At 46.4% G+C, this 22,628-nt stretch overlaps 1 protein-coding gene across 1 annotated transcript in view; it reads left to right on the top strand.

Moving 5' to 3' along the window:
* LOC135035822 (oocyte zinc finger protein XlCOF6-like) overlaps positions 1-16,101 on the top strand; it is a 46,030-nt gene extending 29,929 nt beyond the window's left edge. Inside the window, exon 4 of the mRNA XM_063954375.1 lies at positions 13,550-16,101. Coding sequence (XP_063810445.1) covers positions 13,550-15,219 — 1,670 coding nt within the window. The 3' untranslated portion in view covers positions 15,220-16,101. The remainder of the gene's footprint in view (positions 1-13,549) is intronic.
* Positions 16,102-22,628: the final 6,527 nt, after the last annotated feature.

Here is a 22,628-nt window from a genome sequence, read left to right as displayed (position 1 = left end):
ATCCCAAAACAGCTGATGGAAATTTTGGGTTACGCCCAGTAGGAAGTTAGAATTCCAAGAAATGGAATTCCAATTATCCTCGTCCAGTTGGGGACTGTTTAAAAAAAAAAAAAAAAAAGAGGTGGCTTCCAAAGTAGATTTGCAGGTCTTAGATTGGTCCGAAAATCTACATTACTTTTGTTTTCAACATCAATAAAAGATGTCACGAGGGGGGGGTCTGACTGGAAAAGCAGCAGAAAGCAGGATAAAGGAGCACCTGCTTATATAGGTCCTTTCTGCCTTTTACAGCTGTCATACGGGTTCTTCCAGGCCCTTTCTTGCCCCTCTGTGTGTTTTGACACCCCGGTGTGTAGGTTACGGCGCCGGGGAGCCATTCATTTGGCTTTTGCAGGTTGCGGCCTACACCCGGATCCGAAGCTGCGGACTGAAGTTGTGCAGTGATCCCACCACAGACTGGACCTCAGTGAGGTAGCACTGCTACTCACCATGGGCTGTGCGCCCTGTCCACTCTTGTGCCTAACTATGCTGTTGGGGTCGTGGGGAGAGGCTGACTGGGGATCAGCGGTGACTGCGGCGGGAGACACAGAGCGGAGCTGCTTTCCCGGCATCTGATGCGGTGCATACTACGGGGATTGGTGGCCTCAGCAGGGACGCGTCAGGTTAGTCAGCTCACCCGCCTGCAGCCTACCTTCTCCTACTGTCAGGCCGTTGAAGCCCTGAGTCGTGGCAGCGGGGAATACACGGAGCGATTGTCTGTCATCACTCCAGCAGTGTTCCAGCATCTCCCCCTCTCCTCCTAACACATGGTGCTACGGGGGAATCTGGTGAAGCTGTGTTTTATAGAGGACATACACGTGGGGTTCCTGTGCAGCCAGATACGCTACCCTGTGCCACTGCATCCTAGTACCCTCTCCTCTCCTGTCTTGTTCAGTATTCAAGATGACCACTTCTGGCAGGGAAGCCCAGATCAGAAAAAACTGGGCGGATGAACCAGGTCAGTACCTGGTTCATCCGCCCAGTTTTTTCTGATCTGGGCTTCCCTGCCAGAAGTGGTCATCTTGAAAACTGGCAATTTAGCCACATGAAACCAGCCGCTTCTCTGGGAGCTACAGACACTGCCAGCCCATGATCAGTGCCCTTCACTACAGCCTCAGTGATTTCCGGCAGGGACTTCTGCCGCTGCGGCAATACCTGGGCAGTAAGTGGTCGCCTGAACTGCTTTTATTATTATTATTGCCTGGCCTCCACTCCTGCTCTGTCGGCTTCCTCTGGTGGCAGACTGTGCTGACTACATCCTCCGTACTGTTTGACTGCTGCTTGTTTTTTTTTCCCTCCTGCTCCCCTCAATCCTGGTAAGATCCAATTAGCGCTCTTGGGGCTTCAGTATAGCTACGGCGTAACAGTCCATGTGTCCAGGACAGTAGCAGGCTCCAGTTGCTGGCTCCTATAAATTACTTTACCGCTCAAGGATGGCATCTTCTTGCTATTACCCATAAACAACTGACCTCACAATGTTTCTGTAACCGATGGCCACTGGGGGTCTATGCTCACTGATGTCTCCCTATTTCCACACTTCAATACTTTTGCTATGTCACTACTGGCCTCCTGGCCTTGTTCTCTAATCTCCGTAATGTTATACTGAAGAATGGGCAGAACTGGAAGATCATCTCATAAGAAAGTTAAACCTCGTCCTCAACAGGAAACCTCTCAAACTGACTTGAGACCTTTTTCTTCTTCCTAATTAACTAACATTGAGCCCCAGTCCTGATCATTCAGAATCTTCTCCCATCACGTCTTCTCCAAGTCCTTCCATGATGGCTTAAACCCATTGTTTAAACTCGTTGTTTAAACCCATGGCAAGCCAGGTGAGCTCTCTTCTTCTCTCGGTTCTCCTTCAAACTCTTTAACCGTCCAGGAACCTTAAATCGAAAAGCAGATGCACTTTCTCATTCTTTTCAAACGGCTGATTCACTCAACTCCTCTGAAAAACAATTTATTCTGAATCCGGCTTCATTTGCTTCAACTCGTACCGTTCCTCTACCTCCTCTGGGGAGAACTTTTTGTAGCACCAAAATTTTGCAGGAAATAGCTTACGTGGCTCATTCTTTATCTTGCATGGGTCATGCCAGTGGTCTTAAGACTCTCAAGTTCATTCAGCGATTCTACTGGTGGCCTCATCTTAAAATGGATGTCTTTGAATTTGTAGCAGCCTGTTCCAAGTGTGTTCAACATAAAAGTCCACAAACATCTCCCTTGGGTCTTCTTCATACACTTCCATCACCTCAAAAGCCTTGGACTCACATCTCTATGGATTTCATAACCGATTTGCCAGTCTCCAGAGGGCACAACACCATTTGGGTCATTGTGGAATGATTTTCGAAGGTGGCTCACTTCATACCCCTCACCGTTCTTCTCTCTGTTCCTCAGCTATCCATATTGTTTTTCTCATAGATTTTTCATTTGCATGGCCTTCCACAGGAAATAGTTTCTGATCAGGGTCCTCAATTCATCGCCAAGTTCTGGAAAGCTCTCAGCTCTGTCCTAGGAATCAAGTTGAACTTCTCTTCAGCCTACCATCCCCAGACTGACGGACAGACTGAAAGAGTCGACCAAGATCTGGAAACTTTCTTACAGATGTTTATCTACCCTGCTCAGGAAGACTGGAAGTGTTACCTCCCATTTGCTGAGTTTACATACAGTAACCTATATCATTCTTCTACAAATTCCACTCCTTTCTTCATTAACTATAGTTTTCATCCACGAGTTCCTTCCTTCTAATCTCTCCCACCTCTTGAGGTTCCTGCTGCTGAATCCGCTCTTCGAAAGTTCACTAAGATTTGGAGACAAATTCATAAGGCGCTACTTTAAGACTTCCCAGAAATAAAAGACCTACGCTGATTGGAGACATAGGGCTGTTCCTAGTCTCAAAGTGGGAGATCGTGTTTGGATATCCACCAGAAACCTCAGACTCAAAGTTCCTACCAAAAAGTTTTCTCCAAGATTCATCGGTCCATATCCTATCAAAAGAGTGTTGAATCCTGTTTCTTACAAGGTGACACTGCCTCCCTATTTGAAAATTCTCAATGCCTTTCACATTTCTCTGCTAAAGCCTTTTGTACTAAATTATTTTCGGGCAGCTTTCCCTTAACCTCTCAAGGTTTAAGCTGCTCAAAAGGAAGAAATTTGAGGTTCATAAGTTTCTTGACTTCCGCAAGAGGTATGGTCGTCTCCAGTATCTCATAGACTGGAGAGGATATGGTCCGAAGGAAAGATCTTGGGTGGCTGCAGAGGATGTTCATGCTCTTAGACTGAGTTGTGCCTTTCATGCCAAGAATCCCACTAAGCAGCGTGGGTGTTCGGAGACCACCCTAAAAAGGGGGGTACTGTCAGCATCCAGAGTCTTACCTCCGGCTCTGGTCCCTGTGGCCTTCCTCTTAGCTGGCTGGTGTCGCTGCAATGGATAGGAACTACAGCAGCAAGGTCCTCCGGTGCGGCTGCCGGGTGTCTGGAGGCCGGGGTCCGGGTCCTGGGGAGCGGAGCATGGCAGCCGGAGGTGTCTGTTTCCAAGTGTCCTGTTGCTGGAGTGCAGCGTCTGGGAGGCTGAGGCCAGAGGTAGTGGCTTTGTGCTAGTTCCACATGTGTCCTCTGTGCAGGGAGCCACCATGTTGGAGACCAATCCAAGTCAATAGGTATCCCAGTTCACTTCCTGACAATCCAGTACAGGCTTCCCTTATAAAAAGGGGTTAATGCTTAGCTATGTTGCCAGTACTTCAAGTTACTTGCTGCTGTAAGGTGCCCTGCGCTCTGCACTCCCAGGTTAACCCCTGGTATCCTGGTTCTGTTGTGTCCGCCTGGTGGTCAGTTCTGTTATTGCAGTCCTTTGCTCCACCTGCTCTTGTGGTTTAACCACTGGGCCCTCTATCTGGTAGAGGGTATCCATTTGCTGATGGTGCTCACAGCGATCCTCTCTTCAGCATTGTTTACAAATCACAAGTCATCTCTTCATTCAGTATTATTCAGCATCATTTACAAATCACAAGTCACTTCTTCATTCAGTATTCTTCAGTATCGTTTACAAGTCATGAACCTTTCGTCTTTCAGAATTCACTCAGACTTTCTCCTAGTCGTTGTGTATAATTGAGGTCTCATTAAAACTGAATTCCTCTTTCTTCAGTGTATCGTTCACGGTCATTGTCCTCATTGCCTACCCCTCTACATCTTCGGGCCTAAGTGTTCAATCCATGAGTAAGAACTACATTCAGCCACCTCGTTTCCTTCCTTTGCTGATAGCTGCCCCCTTAGTCAGTTATCAGTCGTCAGATCCCCAACTCAAGCCAAGCATGACATGGAAGAAGAGGAATTCCTGGTTTCTCTGGATATTAAGGATGCGTATCATCACATCCCAATATGGCTGCCTCTTCAGGCTTACCTCATGTTTGCACTGCAGCACAGTCACTACCAGGTCCAGGCCTTGCCTTTTGGTCTATCAACAGCACTGAGGTTGTTATCATGGGTGATGACAAAGATGTTGCTACAACTCCAAAAGCAGGAAGTGAACATTGTTCAATACTTGGACGATCTCCTCATAATGGCTATATTCAGAGCACAGTTGATGGAAAAGATCAGCCTTCAAACACGACTACTCACGGATCACGGGTGGATTCTCAATCTGCAGAAATCCCGCCTAGAACCTATGCAGAGGCTTCAGTTCCTGGTAATGATATTGGACACGGTGTTTCAGAAGGTGTTCCTTCCTATGGACAAGGCAAAGATAATTCATACGATGGTCTGTTCCATTTTGAAGCTGAACAAAATCTCGGTACATCTTTGCATAAGCTTACTGGGAAAGATGATGGCCTCCTATGACGCAATTCGGTACGGAAGATTCCATGCATGACCATTCCAGCTGGATCTGCTGGACAAATGGTCTGGGTCACATCTGCACATACGCCAGATGATATGCCTTACATGAAACGCCAGTATTTCCCTCTTATGGTGGTTGCTGATCTCCCTCCTGGAGGGTCGACACTTCAGAATTCAGTATTGGATTCTGTTGATAACGGATGCAAGCCTCCATGGTTGGGGTGCAGTGACCCAAAGCACATGGAAGAAATGTGTCTCTTGGTGTGAGGGTCAACAGTATTCTGCTGTGGATTTTCATCTGGGACATTTCTAGCACTTCCTGCAGGCTGTTGTGGATGTGGGCCTACGTTTAGGCTCCATAAAAGTTCAAATCTCAGCCTTGTCTTTTTCTTCCAGGGAACAATTGGCTGTTCTCCCAGTGGTCCAGATGTTCTTGACAGGTGTCCTTTATATTCGACCACCCTTTGTTCCTCCCACAGCGCCATGAGTTCTCAATTTGGTTCTGGCCTTTTTCCAATCGGTTTGATTTGAACATTTACACAAGGTGGACATGGAGTATTTGACAGGCTATCATGTTGTTGGCCTTGAAATTAGGGGCCTTATCCTGTAAGAGTCCTTCTCTGGTGTTTCATGAGGATAGAGTGGTGCTTAAAACTCGCTGGACATTCTTGCCTAAGGTGGTGTTAGCATTTCATATCAATTGGGCGATGGTGGTTCTGGTTGTCACTGGCACATCTGTTACACCAATGTCCATGGACGTGGTTCGGGCTTTGGAGATTTATGTCAAGAGGCCAGCTCGTCTCAGAAAATCAGACTCGCTTTTTGTTCTCTATGATGCTTCAAAGATTGATTGTCCTGCGTCGAAGTAGTCTATTGTGTGTTGGATCAGGCTTACGTTCCAACAGGCTCACTCTTCGGCGGCTTTGCCGCTGCCGAGGTCTGTTCAGGCCCACTTCACACGGTCAGTGGGTTCTTCCTAGGTGGCTGTCCGGGGTGTCTCGGCTTTGCAATTATGCTGGGCAGCTACTTGGTTGGGTTCGAACACGCTGTAAAGTTTTAAAGGTTCAACACCTTGGCTACTGAGGACCTTAAGTTTGGTCAATCAGTTCTGATGGGGTCTCAGCACTCTTCCACCCGGTTTGGAGTTTTGGAACTTCCCCATGGTACTAAGACCATCCCAGTATCCCCTTGGACATTAGAGAAAATAAGATTTTTATACCTACCGGTAAATCCTTTTCTTCTAGTCCATAGGGGATACTGGGCCTCTATGCTTTGATATTTTCTAGCACAAGTTGTTCTTGTGTGTTGTAGTTTGGGTCTGCTTTTGCTGTCCCTATTTTCAAGTTGTGTTTAGTGTTGCTATCCTCTTGTTATGTTGTGTGCTGGTTCGTTCTCTCACAACTTTCTTGTCTCTTTTCCGCCTTTCAAAGTATGTCTGTCTCCTCGGGCACAGTTTTCCTAGACTGAGTCTACAGGAGGGGCATATAGGGGAGGAGCCAGCACACTCTGAAGAAGTTTTAAAGTGCCAGTGTCACAACTGAGCTGACAGGAGGAAGCCTCAGTTGTAGGGGCTGAGGTGAAGCTAAACTTTGGAGGTTTAATCAGACCCCTGGACATACGAGTAAGATGTAGAAAGGTTGCCCGAAGGTGTGACCACGACAACCAGGATTAAAAGTCAATAAAAGTTTATTAACAGAACTCCATGTATTCACAGCAGTGATAAATTAATGAAGATATACAGCAGATATGATAAAACAGTTCCTGGATAACTATGGGTTTGGTAATGGCCACAGGGTACTGGTAGCAGTAGGTACAGTTCTTAATGTCCCAGAGATGGAATGTCCTTACCAGACCCGATGAGCAATTAGTCAGACTTCAGCGGAGCTATGGATTGGAGGTCAGGATCATGTGACTGAAACTAAGATGGCTGCGCCCATACCGGCCAGTGGAGGGAAACCTTGTTTGTAACACCACATGGAGATTCCTCTGTAATGGCGGCGGTGAACACAGAGAACGCCGACTTGCGTCTCAAACCTCCAGCATGGATGGCCGCGGCCGTAGTAGGTGAAGAGTGCCACATACCCTGTAGTGCGTTGAGAATAGGAGACGATGCCCGAGGCCCCGCCGGCAGGTGACGCCATGCCAGTTGCCCGGGCATTGGAAGGACAATATCCATGGATCAGCAGGATGAGACATGACATATAAATGCTAGCAACATAGCTGGAAACCGGGCCTAGGACACTGAGCCAGCCTTAGCAGACACCTGAAAGGTAAATAATGGCGTCCAGATACCCGGATCGTGACAGCCAGGCTCCAATGGACCCCATCTATACCCCATGGTACTAAGACCATTCCAGTATCCCCTACGGACTAAAAGAAAAGGCTATACCGATAGGTATTAAAATCCTATTTTTTCAGAATAGCAGGACCATCCTCGGTTGAAGGTATCACTGCGATGGCGCAGTTTCGCATTACAATAAGCTTAGTAGGAAAGCCCAATTTGTATTGCACATTTCCTTGGGTGGAATAGATGCCTTTTGGCCAGCGTCACAGGAGAAATATCTGCAGGTTATCCAGTCACTCAGCTGTGGATGAGGAAGGCAAAGCAGCCTGTAAAATGTGTTCTTTAATATGAAAAAAGTGGACCCTGAGCAGAGTGTCCCTCGGTGCTTGGATAGGGGCCTGGTTGGACTTTGGGAGTCTATGCATCCTACCAATAAGAAGGTCAGCGGCAGAAGCCTTCGGTGGAAGTTTCTGAAAAGAGGACCATGGCATAATCATAAAGCTCAGCATTTGTAACAGAATCCGGAACGCCCATTATTCTGATATTATTTCTCCGAGACCTGTCTTCTAAATCAATGACTTTATCACGAATAGAGGCCATGTGGTAAATTTACTGAGATGGGAGTTCTATTTAAGATGGGATGTTGCCCATAGCAACCAATCAGCTTTTACTTCTCATTAATCTAGCACCTTCTAGAAGATAATACCTGAAACCTGATTGGTTGCTATGGGCAATATCCCATCTTAAATAGAACTCCCATCTTAGTAAATTTAGCCCCATGTCTTCCTGAAGGGCGTAATGTGCTGAAATCAGATCTTTGTGAGACGCAACAATCTTTTTCATCTTAGTCTGTACGAGTGCCCATTTCCCTGACACTAGACCTAAAAAACTTGAATATTAGAGTTAAATTCTGAGATTATTTCAGTCCTTAAATGCAGATAACATAATGTATAGAGCACAGGTTCTCAAACTCGGTCCTCAGCACCCCACACGGTGAATGTTTTGCAGATCTCCTCACAGAATCACAAGTGAAATAATTAGCTCCACCTGCGAACCTTTAAAAATGTGTCAGTGAGTAATTAATACACCTGTGCACCTGCTGGGTTACCTGCAAAACATGCACTGTGTGGGGTCCTGAGGACCGAGTTTGAGAACCACTGGTATAGAGCGTAGAGTAACAGGACCATCTAGAGTGTCTTAAGACGTCTTCAGCCATTACAGCTGGGCTGTGCGTCTGACAAGAAGAAGCAGATGATGTAGTGGTCTCAGAAGGACCTCCTGAATTCGAAGTACCAAACAGATGGACAGGTGGGGCCAATTTGGTACCTTTTAACCTTTTTTGGAGGCATGGTAAGCTGACTACAAAGAGACTGACCTCTCAGAGAGAGGAAAATACAAATGATCTATAAATAAATGGAGCAGTAGTACGCTGTCAGGAGGTTACATCAAGATGACTCAGTTCAAAATGCCATTCTTAGTCGGGGTGACGGGGGTATCCGAACCAAAATTTCAAGTAAACATGATGTAATGCAACTCAAATAACACAGTAATGACCGAGAAATTCCACTAGAGGTCAGCGTGATCACAGACGTGAAGTGCTCAGCACAGAGAGACACAAATGGCAAAATATGTTCAGTGGATAAATCCACAAAATAATATACTGTGAGGTTGTAATCAGAGTGTAATGAGCTGTACTCAGACGATACTTGATACTGGGCTCTGCTTGTAGACTGAGAGGAAGTAGATTATAGTGCTACCATATAAATAGAAGGTAGATTCACCTCCAGGCAAATGCTTCAGTTTAGTGTAGTGACCCCGATCCAGCTGTCAGGGCACATTAATATTAAACCTTATTGAAGGCAGAAGGCAAAGCATGCGATGGCCGGGCACCAGGATCCAAAATGGCAGCCACCTCACTTCCCAATATCACCGCCGGGCTCCGGTGACTGTGGGCAGCCCGTTCTGTCCCCAGCTGTAGCGGGAGCTGCACCCGTGTTATCTGGAGAGCTAGTACTCCCGCCTGAGCCAAAAGTCCCTTCAAGTCAGGTGTCTGGAGTGTGCAGGAAAGACTGGGCGCACATAGCCCCAGAATACAGCCCGTGGCTTCATAGGCGTCACTAGGCTGCGGCAGTGAACGGTGCCCGGAGTGAGTGGAGTGAGCCGCTATAGGGCAGTAGGAGTGGGGGACTTAATAGATTGGGTCTTGGGCCCAGCGGCGGCTGAGAGCTATCAGGTAGGGTAGATAAGAAGCCACTTATTGAGGAGATCTCCAGAAACCACGTCTGGATGGACCACGCTCCTCTTATTTATTATTTTATATACTAACAGGGGTGACAGGTGTGGTACATCCCTGCAAAGGCAGATCCAATCTCTTTCTCATCAGACTCAGCTGTCTTCCCTGCACTCTCACTCAGATGTTCACTGCTGCCAGTAGCACACGTATGAGAAGCAGAAGTATGGTGGCAGCTGTATAGATCCTGATATGTAATTCTCTATATCATACTTACCGTACACACATCATCCTTATTACTATTGAGAATATAGAGGTAAAGCACTGATGATGGGGATGTAAAAATAGGATTTTAATTACCTACCGGTAAGCCTGTACATGTGTTACTCACCCTTATATAAGGTATATTGCTACAGCAGAGTAGGTGTGAAACAAGGTACTTTACATGCAATACACTATATGATACCCTGTAATCATCATCATCATCTGCTAGGTTATAATCTACTATCTCTTACATCCTAGAGGATGCTGGGGTCCATTTAGTACCATCGGCTAAAGATGGGTCCTTTGGTAGCCACTGGCACTTTAAGAGTTTAATAGTGTGGGCTGGTTTTCCTCTATGCCCCTCCTACCAGACTCAGTCTAGAAACTGTGCCCAAGGAGATGGACATACTTTGAGAGAAGGAAATACACAGATAGTGGTGAGATTCACACCAGCTCACACATAACAAAAAGGAAAGCCAAACTAACCAACTTCGAACAATTCAGCAACGGCGAAAACAACAATACTGAACCAAGTAATAATGCAGTTATACGAAGCACAGGGCGGGCGCCCAGCATCCTCTACGGGCTACGAGAAAAGGATTTACCGGTAAGTAATTAAAATCCTATTTTCTCTTACGTCCTAGAGGATGCTGGGGTCCATTTAGTACCATGGGGATGTACCAAAGCTCCCAGTACAGGAGGGAGAGTGCTGAGGTTCCTGCAGAACTGATTGACCAAACTTGAAGTCCTCAGAAGCCGAAGTATAGAACTTGTAAAACTTAGCAAACGTGTTCGACCCTGACAAAGTAGCTGCTCGGCAAAGGTGAATAGCCGAGACACCCTGGGCAGCTGCCCAGGAAGAACCCACTTTACGGGTAGAGTGGGCCTGAACAGATTTTGGAATTGGCAATCCTGCCGTGGAATAAGCATGCTGGATAGTAAGCCTGATCCAGCATGAAATTGGCACCACAATAGGTTGGTTGATATGAAAAGCCGACACAACCTTAGGTAGAAATTGCTGACGCGTTCTGAGCTCAGCTCTGTCCTCGTGGAAAATCAAGTAGGGGCTCTTGTGCGACAATGCCCCCAATTCTGATACGCGTCTGGCAGAAGCCAAGGCCAACAACGTGACCGCCTTCCAAGTAAGAAACTTTACGTCCACCTCCTGTAAAGGTTTGAAGCAATCCGATTGCAGCACCTGCAGCACCACTTTAAGATCTCAAGGTGCCATAGGAGGCACAAAGGGTGGTTGGATGTGCAGAACTCTTTTCAAGAAAGTCTGAACCTCAGGGATAGCAGCCAATTGTTTCTGGAAGAAAATAGACAAGGCCGAAATCTGGACCTTGATGGAGCCCAAGCGTAGGCCAACATCCACACCAGCTTGCAGAAAGAAGAGAAAATGTCCCAGTTGAAACTCCACCGTAGGAAACTTCTTGGATTCACACCAAGACACATTTGCACTTTTTCCAAATCCGATGGTTATGATTAGATGTTACTCCCTTCTTAGCTTGGATCAGAGTATGAATAACCGTATTCGGAATGCCCTTCCGAGTTAAGATCTGACGTTCAACCTCCATGCCATGAAACATAGCCGCAGTAAGTCTTGATAGGCAAACGGCCCCTGCAGTAAACGGTCCTCGCAAAGAGGAAGAGGCCTCGGATCCTCCAGCAGTAATGCCAGAAGATCCGCGTACCAAGCCCGCCTTGGCCAGTCCAGAGCAATGAGGATCGACGGAACTTTTGATCTTTTTATTAGTTTGAGAATCCTTGGGATGAGTGGAAGTGGAGGGAACACATACACTGACTGGAACACCCACGGAGTCACCAAGGCGTCTACCGCCACTGACTGTGGGTCTCGTGACCTGGAACAGTACCTCTGAAGCTCCTTGTTGAGACGAGAGGCCATCATGTCTATCTGAGGTACACCCCATCGGCGTGTTACCTCTGTGAATACCTCCGGGTGGAGGCCCCATTCTGCTAGATGGAGATCGTGTCTGCTGACGATGTCCGCTTCCCAGTTGTCCACTCCCGGAATGAAGATCGCAGACAGCGCCAGCACGTGTCTTTCTGCCCAGAGGAGGATTCTTGTTACCTCTGACATTGCAGCCCTGCTCTTCGTTCCACCCTGACTGTTTATGTAGGACACCGCTGTGACGTTGTCCGACTAAACCTGAATGGCTCGATCTTGCAGAAGATGAGCCGCTTGTAGAAGGCCATTGTATATGGCCCTTAGTTCCAGAATGTTTATTGGAAGGACCGATTCCTGGCTTGACCACATTCCTTGGACTTTTCTCCCTGGGTGACTACTCCCCAACCTTTGAGGCTTGCGTCCATGGTTAGAAGAATCCAATTCTGAATCCTGAACCTGTGGCCCTCGAGCAGGTGCGAAGTCTGCAGCCACCAGAGTAGTGAAATTCTGGCTTTCGGCGACAGGCATATTCGCTGGTGCATGTGAAGATGCGATCCCGACCACTTGTCCAGGAGATCCAGCTGGAAGAACCTTCAGTACTGTAGAGCCTCGTAGGAGGCTACCATCTTCCACAGAAGGCGAATGCACTGATTAACCAATACCCGGGGAGGTTTCAAGACATCCCGGACCATTGATTGGATCACCAACGCTTTCTCCACCGGTAGAAACACCCTCTGCACTTCCGTGTCGAGTATCATCCCCAGGAAGTGCAGTCTCCTTGTCAATTTCAAATGTAACTTTGGAAGGTTCAGGATCCATCCATGATCCCAGAGTAGTTGAGTTGAGAGTGAAATATTCTGCAATAGCTTCTCCTTGGAAGATTCTTTTATCAGCAGATCATCCAGATATAGAATTATGTTCACTCCCTGTTTGCGTAGGAGGAGCATCATCTCCGCCATGACCTTGGTGAACATCCTTGGTGCTGTGGAGAGGCCAAATGGCAATGTCTGGAACTGATAGTGAAAGTCCTGTAGTGCAAACCGTAGATAGGCCTGGTGAGGTGGACATATCAGAATGTGAAGGTACGCATCCTTGATATCCAGGGATACTAGGAATTCCCCCTCCTCCAGACCTGAGATCACCGCTCTCTAAGACTCAATCTTGAATTGGAAAACCCTCAAGTTAGGGGTTCAACGACTTCAGGTTCAACATAGGTCTTACCGAAACGTCCGGTTTTGGTACCACAGGCAGGTTTGAGTAATAACCCTTTTTCCATGTCAACCTTTTGTCCATGTCGACCTAAGGTGTGTCGACCAATTGGTGTCAACCTAAGGTGTGTCGACCTTTTTGTTGTCGACCTGGAGTCCCAGACCCGCATCCTCTAGGACGTAAGAGAATGTCGATTATAACCTAGCAGATAATGATGATTACAGGGTATTATATGGTGTATTGCATGTAAAGTACCTTGTTCCACACCAACTCTGCTGTAGCAATATACCTTTATATAAGGGTGAGTAACACATGTACAGGCTTACCAGCGTATGAGCACACACATAAAGGAATGCTACCTTACCAATGCTTCCAGGAGTAACGTTAGGAGACATTTCTCTGATCCATCAGCTCATATGACTGATATTATTGTTCATCTAGAATCTCCAATTCATACGATATTTTCCCCATCCATTATTTTACATTGGTGCTGACATAGGACTTGGCGAGTGACTACATCTCCATTTATACTTCATGGTTAGTTACCAGTACAAGAGAGAGATATATCTAAGTCTTATTATAATATTACATATGTTATTGTGAGTGTTCTCAGGAGGGTGGACACAATGATCATCTGAGACACAATATTATAAAGCCTTCAGTAAAAGTTATGTTTTATTATACACACATATTTACAATTAAGTGACCAGAGAGTCATCTTCTCCTATTGTTTGCAAGATTAATATTGTTACAGAAAATGTCACATTTCCATAATGTATTTTATTTCCAGCAGATGGACACGCAAGCAGGAATATCACAGAAGGACATCTAATGTCATCCCCGGATTGTGACATAAAAGATAATGACAGTAGACAGGATTCTCCAGGAGATAACCCCATTACCCCAATTATACATCCAGCTCTATCAGCTGATCCCTCTGATCCTGGGAAATGTTCTCCTGATCACTCTGATATTGGTGCATCTGTTACAGCTCTGACAGTAGATACAGAGTTTCCATGTTCTATAGATGCCAAATGTTTTACACAGAACACAAAGCTTATTAACCCACACACAGGTAAGCTAGGTGAAAGGCCACTGATATGTTCTGAGTGTGGGAAATGTTTTACATACAAATCAGACCTTGTTAAACATCAGAGAAGTCACACAGGTGAGAAGCCATTTCCATGTTCTGAGTGTGGGAAATGTTTTACACTGAAATCACATCTTGTTACACATCATAGAAGTCACACAGGTGAGAAGCCATTTCTATGCTCTGATTGTGGGAAATGTTTTACCTGCAAATCACATCTTGTTACACATCAACGAAGTCACACAGGTGAGAAGCCATTTCCATGTTCTGAGTGTGGGAAATGTTTTACACTGAATTCATATCTTGTTATACATAACAGAAGTCACACAGGTGAGAAACCATTTTCTTGCTCTGAGTGTGGGAAATGTTTTACACTGAAATCACATCTTGTTATACATAACAGAAGTCACACAGGTGAGAAACCATTTTCTTGCTCTGAGTGTGGGAAATGTTTTACCTGCAAATCACATCTTGTTTCACATCAGCACAGTCACACAGGTGAGAAGCCATTTCCTTGTTCTGAGTGTGGGAAATGTTTTGCACACAAATCAGCTCTTGTTATACACCAGAGAAGTCACACAGGTGAGAAGTGGTTTTCTTGCTCTGAGTGCAGGAAATGTTTTACACAGAAATCACAACTTGTTACACATCAGCAAAGTCACACAGGTGTAAGGCCATTTCCATGTTCTGAGTGTGGGAAATGTTTTACACGAAAATTACAACTTGTAAGACATCAGAAAAGTCACATAGATGAGAAGCCATTTTCTTGCTCTGAGTGTGGGAAATGTTTTACATGGAAATCAGAACTTGTTCCACATCAGCGAAGTCACATAGGTGAGAAGCCATTTTCTTGCTCTGTGTGCGGGAAATGTTTTACACAAAAATCACATCTTGTTATACATCAGCGCAGTCACACAGGTGAGAGGCCATTTCCATGTTCTGAGTGTGGGAAATGTTTTGCACACAAATCAGCTCTTGTTAGACATAACAGAAGTCACACAGGTGAGAAGCCATTTTCTTGCTCTGAGTGCAGGAAATGTTTTACACAGAAATCACAACTTGTTACACATCAGCAAAGTCACACAGGTGAGAGGCCATTTCCATGTTTTGAGTGTGGGAAATGTTTTACACGGAAATCACAACTTGTTACACATCAGCGAAGTCACACAGGTGAGAGGCCATTTCCATGTTCTGAGTGTGGGAAATGTTTTACACGGAAATCACAACTTGTAACACATCAGATAAGTCACACAGGTGAGAAGCCATTTTCTTGCTCTGTGTGCGGGAAATGTTATACACAAAAATCAAATCTTGTTAGACATCAGCAAAGTCACACAGATGAGAGGTCATTTTCATACTCTGAGAAATAAATCAGCTCTTTTTGCACACAGTAGACATCACTCAGGTGAGGAACAATTTTAATCTTCTGAGGTATACTCCTTGCCATGCGTTGTTCTTCAAGTTTCTTATCCTATGTTTTTTGCAATATACATACTACCACTGGGTGAAATAATCAGATGTCATGCCCTCATCTACCACTGCTATGCAGATGACATGTCTTTTGCCCCAGGTACTGAGAACCCAGTCCCAATCCTAAATGGTTGTCTAGCTGAGATCCAGGTGTGGGTGATGCCAGTTGGCTATGACTCAGTCTTGGTGAAACAGGTCTTTATGTTCGAAGCTCACCAACAAAGGGCAGGGCTACAGCTCAACTTTGCAAACCAACCGGGCTTGGGCGTTCAGAGTTACAGAATGCTGATCATGTGCGGAATCTTGGTGTCCTGGATGGTGGAGTGACACTTAGACATCAGTATCTGCCACAATCAGGTCCTCATCTGACGAACATAGCCAGACTCCAGCACGTAATTCCCTCAGAAGATCTACCTACAGTCATACATGTACTTGTATCATCACGCATAGACTACTGCAATGTCCTCTACCTGGGTCTCCCAGCAAAAGAGTTGCACCGGTTGTAGCTTGTACAGAATGCAGCAGCCAGACTGTTACCTAACCAGCCCGTTCCTGCCACATAACACCCACTCTGCTCCCTCCACCGGCTGCCTGTAAGATGGTGACTCTATTACATAATCTTACTGACTCTTCCAGCCCTACATGACCAGGGTCCATGGCACCAGAAGAAGCTTCTGCCTCCTTACTGCCCTGCTTTCTAACTTCCACCTGCAGATGAAGGACTGTTACCAGCAGTACCAAGAATCCCCAAGCAGTGCTGAGATGTCAGAGGGGGAGACAAGGTGGTGGCAGAAGTGGGGTGGGTGACAGTTGGGGGGAGATGGGGCGGTGGCAGTAGTGGGGGTGATAGGGTGGTGACAGTAGTGGGGGAAGACAAGGCGGGTGGCAGTAATGGGAGAATACAGGGCGGTGACAGATGTTTGGGGGAGACGTGGCAGTATTGAGGGAGACAGAACGTTGGCAGTAGTGGGGGGAGACGGGGCGGGTAGCAGTAGTGGGGGAAGGCAGGGTGGGTGGCAGTTGTGCGGGTAGATGGGTGGTGGCAGTAGTTGGAAGAGATAAGGCGGTGGCAGTAGTGGTGGAGATGGCGGTGGCAGTTGTGGGGGCGAGACAGGGTGGGTGGCAGTAGTGGAAGGAGACATGGTGGTGGCAGTAGTGGGGGGAGACAGGGCGGGTGGCAGTAGTGGGAGGGAGACGGGTGGTGGCAGTAGTTGGAAGAGATAAGGCGGTGGCAGTAGTGGTGGAGATGGTGGTGACAGTTGTGGGGGGTAGACAGTGTGGGTGGCAGTAGGAAGGAGACAGGGCGGTGGCAGTAGTGGGGAAAAGAGGTTGGGGGGACAGGGTGGGAGGCAGTAGTGGGCGGAGACAGGGTGGGTGGCAGGAGTGCGGGTAGACAGGGCAGGTGACAGTAGTTGGAGGAGACAGGGCAGTGGCAGTAGTGGGGGGGAGACAGGGCGGATGGCAGTAGTGAGAGGAGACAGTACATGTGGCAGTAGTGGGGGGGAGACAGGGCGGATGGTCACAGTACAGTACCAGGGGCTGCTGCAGACAGTAAAGAGGTGTATGGGTCCCGCACAGAACCAGTTGATAATTAGACTTAATGATGATTATGCTTCCTTATTTCTAATTAATCCCTTGTATGTGTTACTGTTATTTGCTGTGTCAGCCTTTATGTGTGTTCTGTGTAATAATCCTGAAAGTAGTGCTGCTACCGATCTCGTATCATTTGTAGTAACTTGGAAAAGATGAGATATGAGATGCACTCTGGAAGCTTATAGGGGCTTAATCAGAGATGAACACAGATGTGACATCACGCAGCCCCTGGAAAATGGTCCCGCCCCGCCCGCATTCACCCCTCAGGGATGTGACCACAGTGTGTGTGTCTGTGCGGCCGCTGCGCATGTGCATTTTGCCACCACCAGCAAACTGCTGCGGGCCGCTATTGCTACTGAATGACCCCCATAGGGTTTTGGCTCTCCTGCTATGTATCTGTTTTACTTACCTGCAATACTATAATGTAACTGGAATTGTTTCTGTGCTTTAAAGGACATTTTATCCATGTTGTGCAGAGTAAAGTATTTTTTAAGTTGAAAATATAGAGAAAAATCTGTGTATTAAAGATATGAAATAAAGTTGTTTAAAAACAAAAGATTTCCGTTGAGTCTTTTTATGTGTCTGTGTATTATCCTATTTCCAGATAATTGTCGCTATGGTGACAGAAACAATTTTATGTTAATGTGTCACTTGTATTGTTACTTTTGTGTCCAGTGAGTGGGCTCGGAAATGTTATCCTTTTCCTCGCAGCCCCAGTTGCTGGAGAAAATGAAGGAGTAGCTGGTGACGAGTCACGTTCCGCTTGAGCTGACAATTTTCTCACCAGCAGGTCTTTCCACCTCTGCAGACTTGTGTCCGGAAAGAGAGATACAACGTAGGCTTTAAACCTAGGATCGAGCACGGTGGCCAAAATGTAGTGCTCTGATTTCTACAGATTGAGCACCCTTGAATCCTGGCAAAGCGAATGAAGGGCTCCAACCACAAGTATTTCCAGGGAAGACGTTAAGTCTGAGGGACTATGCACAGGCCCAAATGATAATTGTTTTATGATCCTTCTATGTATGAACCAACCAACCGATAGAGGGAATAATCCGAAAGTCTTAATACCAAAGATTAGCTTAATCTGGTTGGAGGTGCGCCATTAAGCAAATTGCAATGACTAGTTAGGGGGTTTAGAAAAAACACTAGTGGGCTTATATCTAAAGAAGCCTTAATGTGTGGTGCACTCTTTTCTTTATGTTTCAGGGTAAAGATTTTTCAATAGGCATGACATAAGGCAATTGATTGTCAGAATGGAAAGACAAATAATTGATAAAGCCTATTCTTTATCGTATAACATTCACTATATGTTGGTAAGAGACTCAGTACGCAATTGGCGTAACGGGGTACCGTAATGGTACGCACTTAGCGTAGCAGACGCTAGACCGTGAGTGCGATGCACGAGCGACACATACGCTCGCGGGTTTACGCTTGGTATCGAGCATGCTATAGGCGGGCCGACTACCGTAATGCTACGCTACTAGCGTAGCGGACGCTGTGCCCACGAGAGGAACACGAGCGGCACAGACGCCCACGGGATGACACACTGTAAACCTTGTTAGCAATACACTGAAAGGATATACTTATACTGTAACCTTAATACTGAAATTCTGTAATGATATAACGCTTCTTAACCTTGTTAATATAAAAGCTGCTTGAGCGATTGAGATGCTCAGAGTACCATTAGCAATGTAATGATAAACACACAATACCTTGTAAGGTTCCAAAACCTTTATCTAGATGATTTTAGTATGTAAAAAGGGGAAAACAGTTACAGCTTATACACTACAAAACTAACATTAATACCTAAACAGAATAACTATACATAAATATACAATATCGACACAATTGCAAATAATAACAGAGAGAAAGAGTAAATGGCTAACACAGAAGGAGAACAAGATGGTCACAGAGAAACTTAAACACGTGGGGATGAATCGCAAGCGCAGTCCTGGACCCGGGACCCAGCCTTCAGTGTGAAAACCTTGCAGAGTCTTGTGTGACCAAGCCTATTGCAAGCTATATTTATTTACTAACTCAAGACATACTACAATAGATACTGTGTGCTCTCTTTCCATTGGTTAGGGGGTGGGACATGTACTGCACCTGGGATCATTGGTTAGTTCAAGAAGTGGGCGATGGCTAGGACTTGTTAGTATTCTAAATTCCTCTTTGTCTGGTTATATTGAGGAAAGCTATTGTTTTGGATCTTCCAAACAAACTCTGTCTCTGGGCTTTGTTCACCCCACTGTCCCCTCCTTCAGTTGAGACAATGACATCTCAGCACTCATTCTTCTGGAGAGAAACCTGGTCCTATTCATAAACAAAGGTGTAAGCCCTCTTCATAGAATCTCAAAGCTTAGTGTAAATAAGGCCATTGTGTCTTAGTCTGCGGGAAATTCATGTCTGCATTCCATTCACTTACCCTCCACTTATGTGTAATTTATAGATAAAATACAATTTATCTATTTTCTACTTCTGGCAATAACTATGCGAAGGAATATGCAAATCTTTCCTAACTATCATAGGAATATTACCCTTAAAATACTCTGGATACTAAACACAACTGTTCAACCCCTATCTGACCCTTCGTATCATGCAAAGAGGAATCCCTCTGTCCAAAAACCGTTTATACTAAACAAACTTACTGACATTGTTAAGGGGAATATTATCTACAAAACGCCCTATAAAGGTTAAATATGTTGCGATCGAGTCGCTCGCTAGTCGCACACAAACACCGCCGTAAATACACATCTCCGTGCGCAGGCGACGTCGGAGCGTCCCTTACGCAACCTGAGGGGATGCGTACGCACGGGGGAGTCGGTGCACGAGCAGCGGGCATGTGCATTGGGGTTAGTACAAGGCAATAGTGAATCATGATATTTTTCGACTTTGACATAAGAATGAAAGATATAAAATAATTTATATACCAGCACCACCTATGTATGGGTATATGGGTAGAGCAATAATTGATATAAGCAAGTGAAATATAAAAGGAATTTAAACACAGGTTTTATTTATCAAATTTATTAGATCCTTTCACAACAGAATTGTGATCTCAGAAAAAAAAACATTTTACAGCTGCTCCCTGCAGAGGCGTTACTACTGCATACAACCTAAGTGCTCCCTGCAGAGCATTACTACTGCATACAACCTAAGTGCACCCTGCAGAGCGTTACTACTGCATACAACCTAAGTGCTCCAGCAGAGCGTTACTACTGCATACAACCTAAGTGCTCCCTGCAGAGCGTTACTACTGCATACAACCTAAGTGCTCCCTGCAGAGCGTTACTACCTGCATACAACCTTAGTGCACCCTGCAGAGCGTTACTACTGCATACAACCTAAGTGCCACCCTGCAGAGCGTTACTACTGCATACAACCTAAGTGCTCCCTGCAGAGCGTTACTACTGCATACAACCTAAGTGCTCCCTGCAGAGCGTTACTACTGCATACAACCTAAGTGCTCCCTGCAGAGCGTTACCACTGCATACAACCTAAGTGCTCCCCTGCAGAGCGTTACTACTGCATACAACCTAAGTGCTCCCTGCAGAGCGTTACCATTGCATACAACCTAAGTGCTCCCTGCAGAGCGTTACCACTGCATACAACCTAAGTGCTCCCTGCAGAGCGTTACCACTGCATACAACCTAAGTGGCCTTTTCTGGTAACCACTATGTCTTACAATGACCACTTTGTTACTACCCGTAGAATATCACACGTTACTACCTATAATGTATAACAGTGGGATCCTTCTCAAAGGCACAAAGAAACATATATATTACAATTCATGGCACTAATATGGACCCCAGCATCCCCTAGGACATAAGAGAACACACAATACAGTGAAATAACACAGCAACCCCAGACAGCTGGACTGAGACACAGAGAGGAAAGAGGCCAGAACACAAACCCTCAAGTCATAGCAGCGCTCTGCTGGGCATAAGCCAGTGCCTGAGATAAAGGAGCTGGTGTATTTACTATTTATATGCTCCCCCTGGTACCAGTACAGGCTGTGTAGCAGGGTCTGTGGAGGAGCAGTGCTCTGCTGGGCATAAGCCAGTGCCTGAGATAAAGGAGCTGGTGTATTTACTATTTATGTGCTCCCCCTGGTACCAGTACAGGCTGTGTAGCAGGGTCTGTGGAGGAGCAGCGCTCTGCTGGGCATAAGCCAGTGCCTGAGATAAAGGAGCTGGTGTATTTACTATTTATATGCTCCCCCTGGTACCAGTACAGGCTGTGTAGCAGGGTCTGTGGAGGAGCAGTGCTCTGCTGGGCATAAGCCAGTGCCTGAGATAAAGGAGCTGGTGTATTTACTATTTATATGCTCCCCCTGGTACCAGTACAAGGCTGTGTAGCAGGGTCTGGGGAGGAGCAGTGCTCTGCTGGGCATAAGCCAGTGCCTGAGATAAAGGAGCTGGTGTATTTACTATGTATATGCTCCCCCCTTGGTACCAGTACAGGCTGTGTAGCAGGGTCTGTGGAGGAGCAGCGCTCTGCTGGACATAAGCCAGTGCCTGAGATAAAGGAGCTGGTGTATTTACTATTTATATGCTCCCCCCTGGTACCAGTACAAGGCTGTGTAGCAGGGTCTGTGGAGGAGCAGTGCTCTGCTGGACATAAGCCAGTGCCTGAGATAAAGGAGCTGGTGTATTTACTATTTATATGCTCCCCCCCTGGTACTAGTACAAGGCTGTGTAGCAGGGTCTGTGGAGGAGCAGTGCTCTGCTGGGCATAAGCCAGTGCCTGAGATAAAGGAGCTGGTGTATTTACTATTTATATGCTCCCCCTGGTACCAGTACAGGGCTGTGTAGCAGGGTCTGTGGAGGAGCAGTGCTCTGCTGGGCATAAGCCAGTGCCTGAGATAAAGGAGCTGGTGTATTTACTATTTATATGCTCCCCCTTGGTACCAGTACAAGGCTGTGTAGCAGGGTCTGTGGAGGAGCAGTGCTCTGCTGGGCATAAGCCAGTGCCTGAGATAAAGGAGCTGGTGTATTTACTATTTATATGCTCCCCCTGGTACAGTACAGGGCTGTGTAGCAGGGTCTGTGGAGGAGCAGTGCTCTGCTGGGCATAAGCCAGTGCCTGAGATAAAGGAGCTGGTGTATTTACTATTTATATGCTCCCCCTGGTACCAGTACAGGCTGTGTAGCAGGCTCTGTGGAGGAGCAGCGCTCTGCTGGGCATAAGCCAGTGCCTGAGATAAAGGAGCTGGTGTATTTACTATTTATATGCTCCCCCTTGGTACCAGTACAGGCTGTGTAGCAGGGTCTGTGGAGGAGCAGTGCTCTGCTGGGCATAAGCCAGTGCCTGAGATAAAGGAGCTGGTGTATTTACTATTTAATATGCTCCCCCCTGGTACCAGTACAAGGCTGTGTAGCAGGGTCTGTGGAGGAGCAGTGCTCTGCTGGGCATAAGCCAGTGCCTGAGATAAAGGAGCTGGTGTATTTACTATTTTATATGCTCACCCCCTGGTACCAGTACAAGGCTGTGTAGCAGGGTCTGTGGAGGAGCAGTGCTCTGCTGGGCATAAGCCAGTGCCTGAGATAAAGGAGCTGGTGTATTTACTATTTATATGCTCCCCCCTGGTACCAGTACAGGCTGTGTAGCAGGGTCTGTGGAGGAGCAGTGCTCTGCTGGGCATAAGCCAGTGCCTGAGATAAAAGGAGCTGGTGTATTTACTATTTATATGCTCCCCCCTGGTACCAGTACAGGC

Source organism: Pseudophryne corroboree, unplaced genomic scaffold (genome assembly GCF_028390025.1).
Source record: "Pseudophryne corroboree isolate aPseCor3 unplaced genomic scaffold, aPseCor3.hap2 scaffold_613, whole genome shotgun sequence".
NCBI classification, from domain to species: domain Eukaryota; kingdom Metazoa; phylum Chordata; class Amphibia; order Anura; family Myobatrachidae; genus Pseudophryne; species Pseudophryne corroboree.
This window is presented reverse-complemented; position numbering and strand designations above follow the sequence as displayed.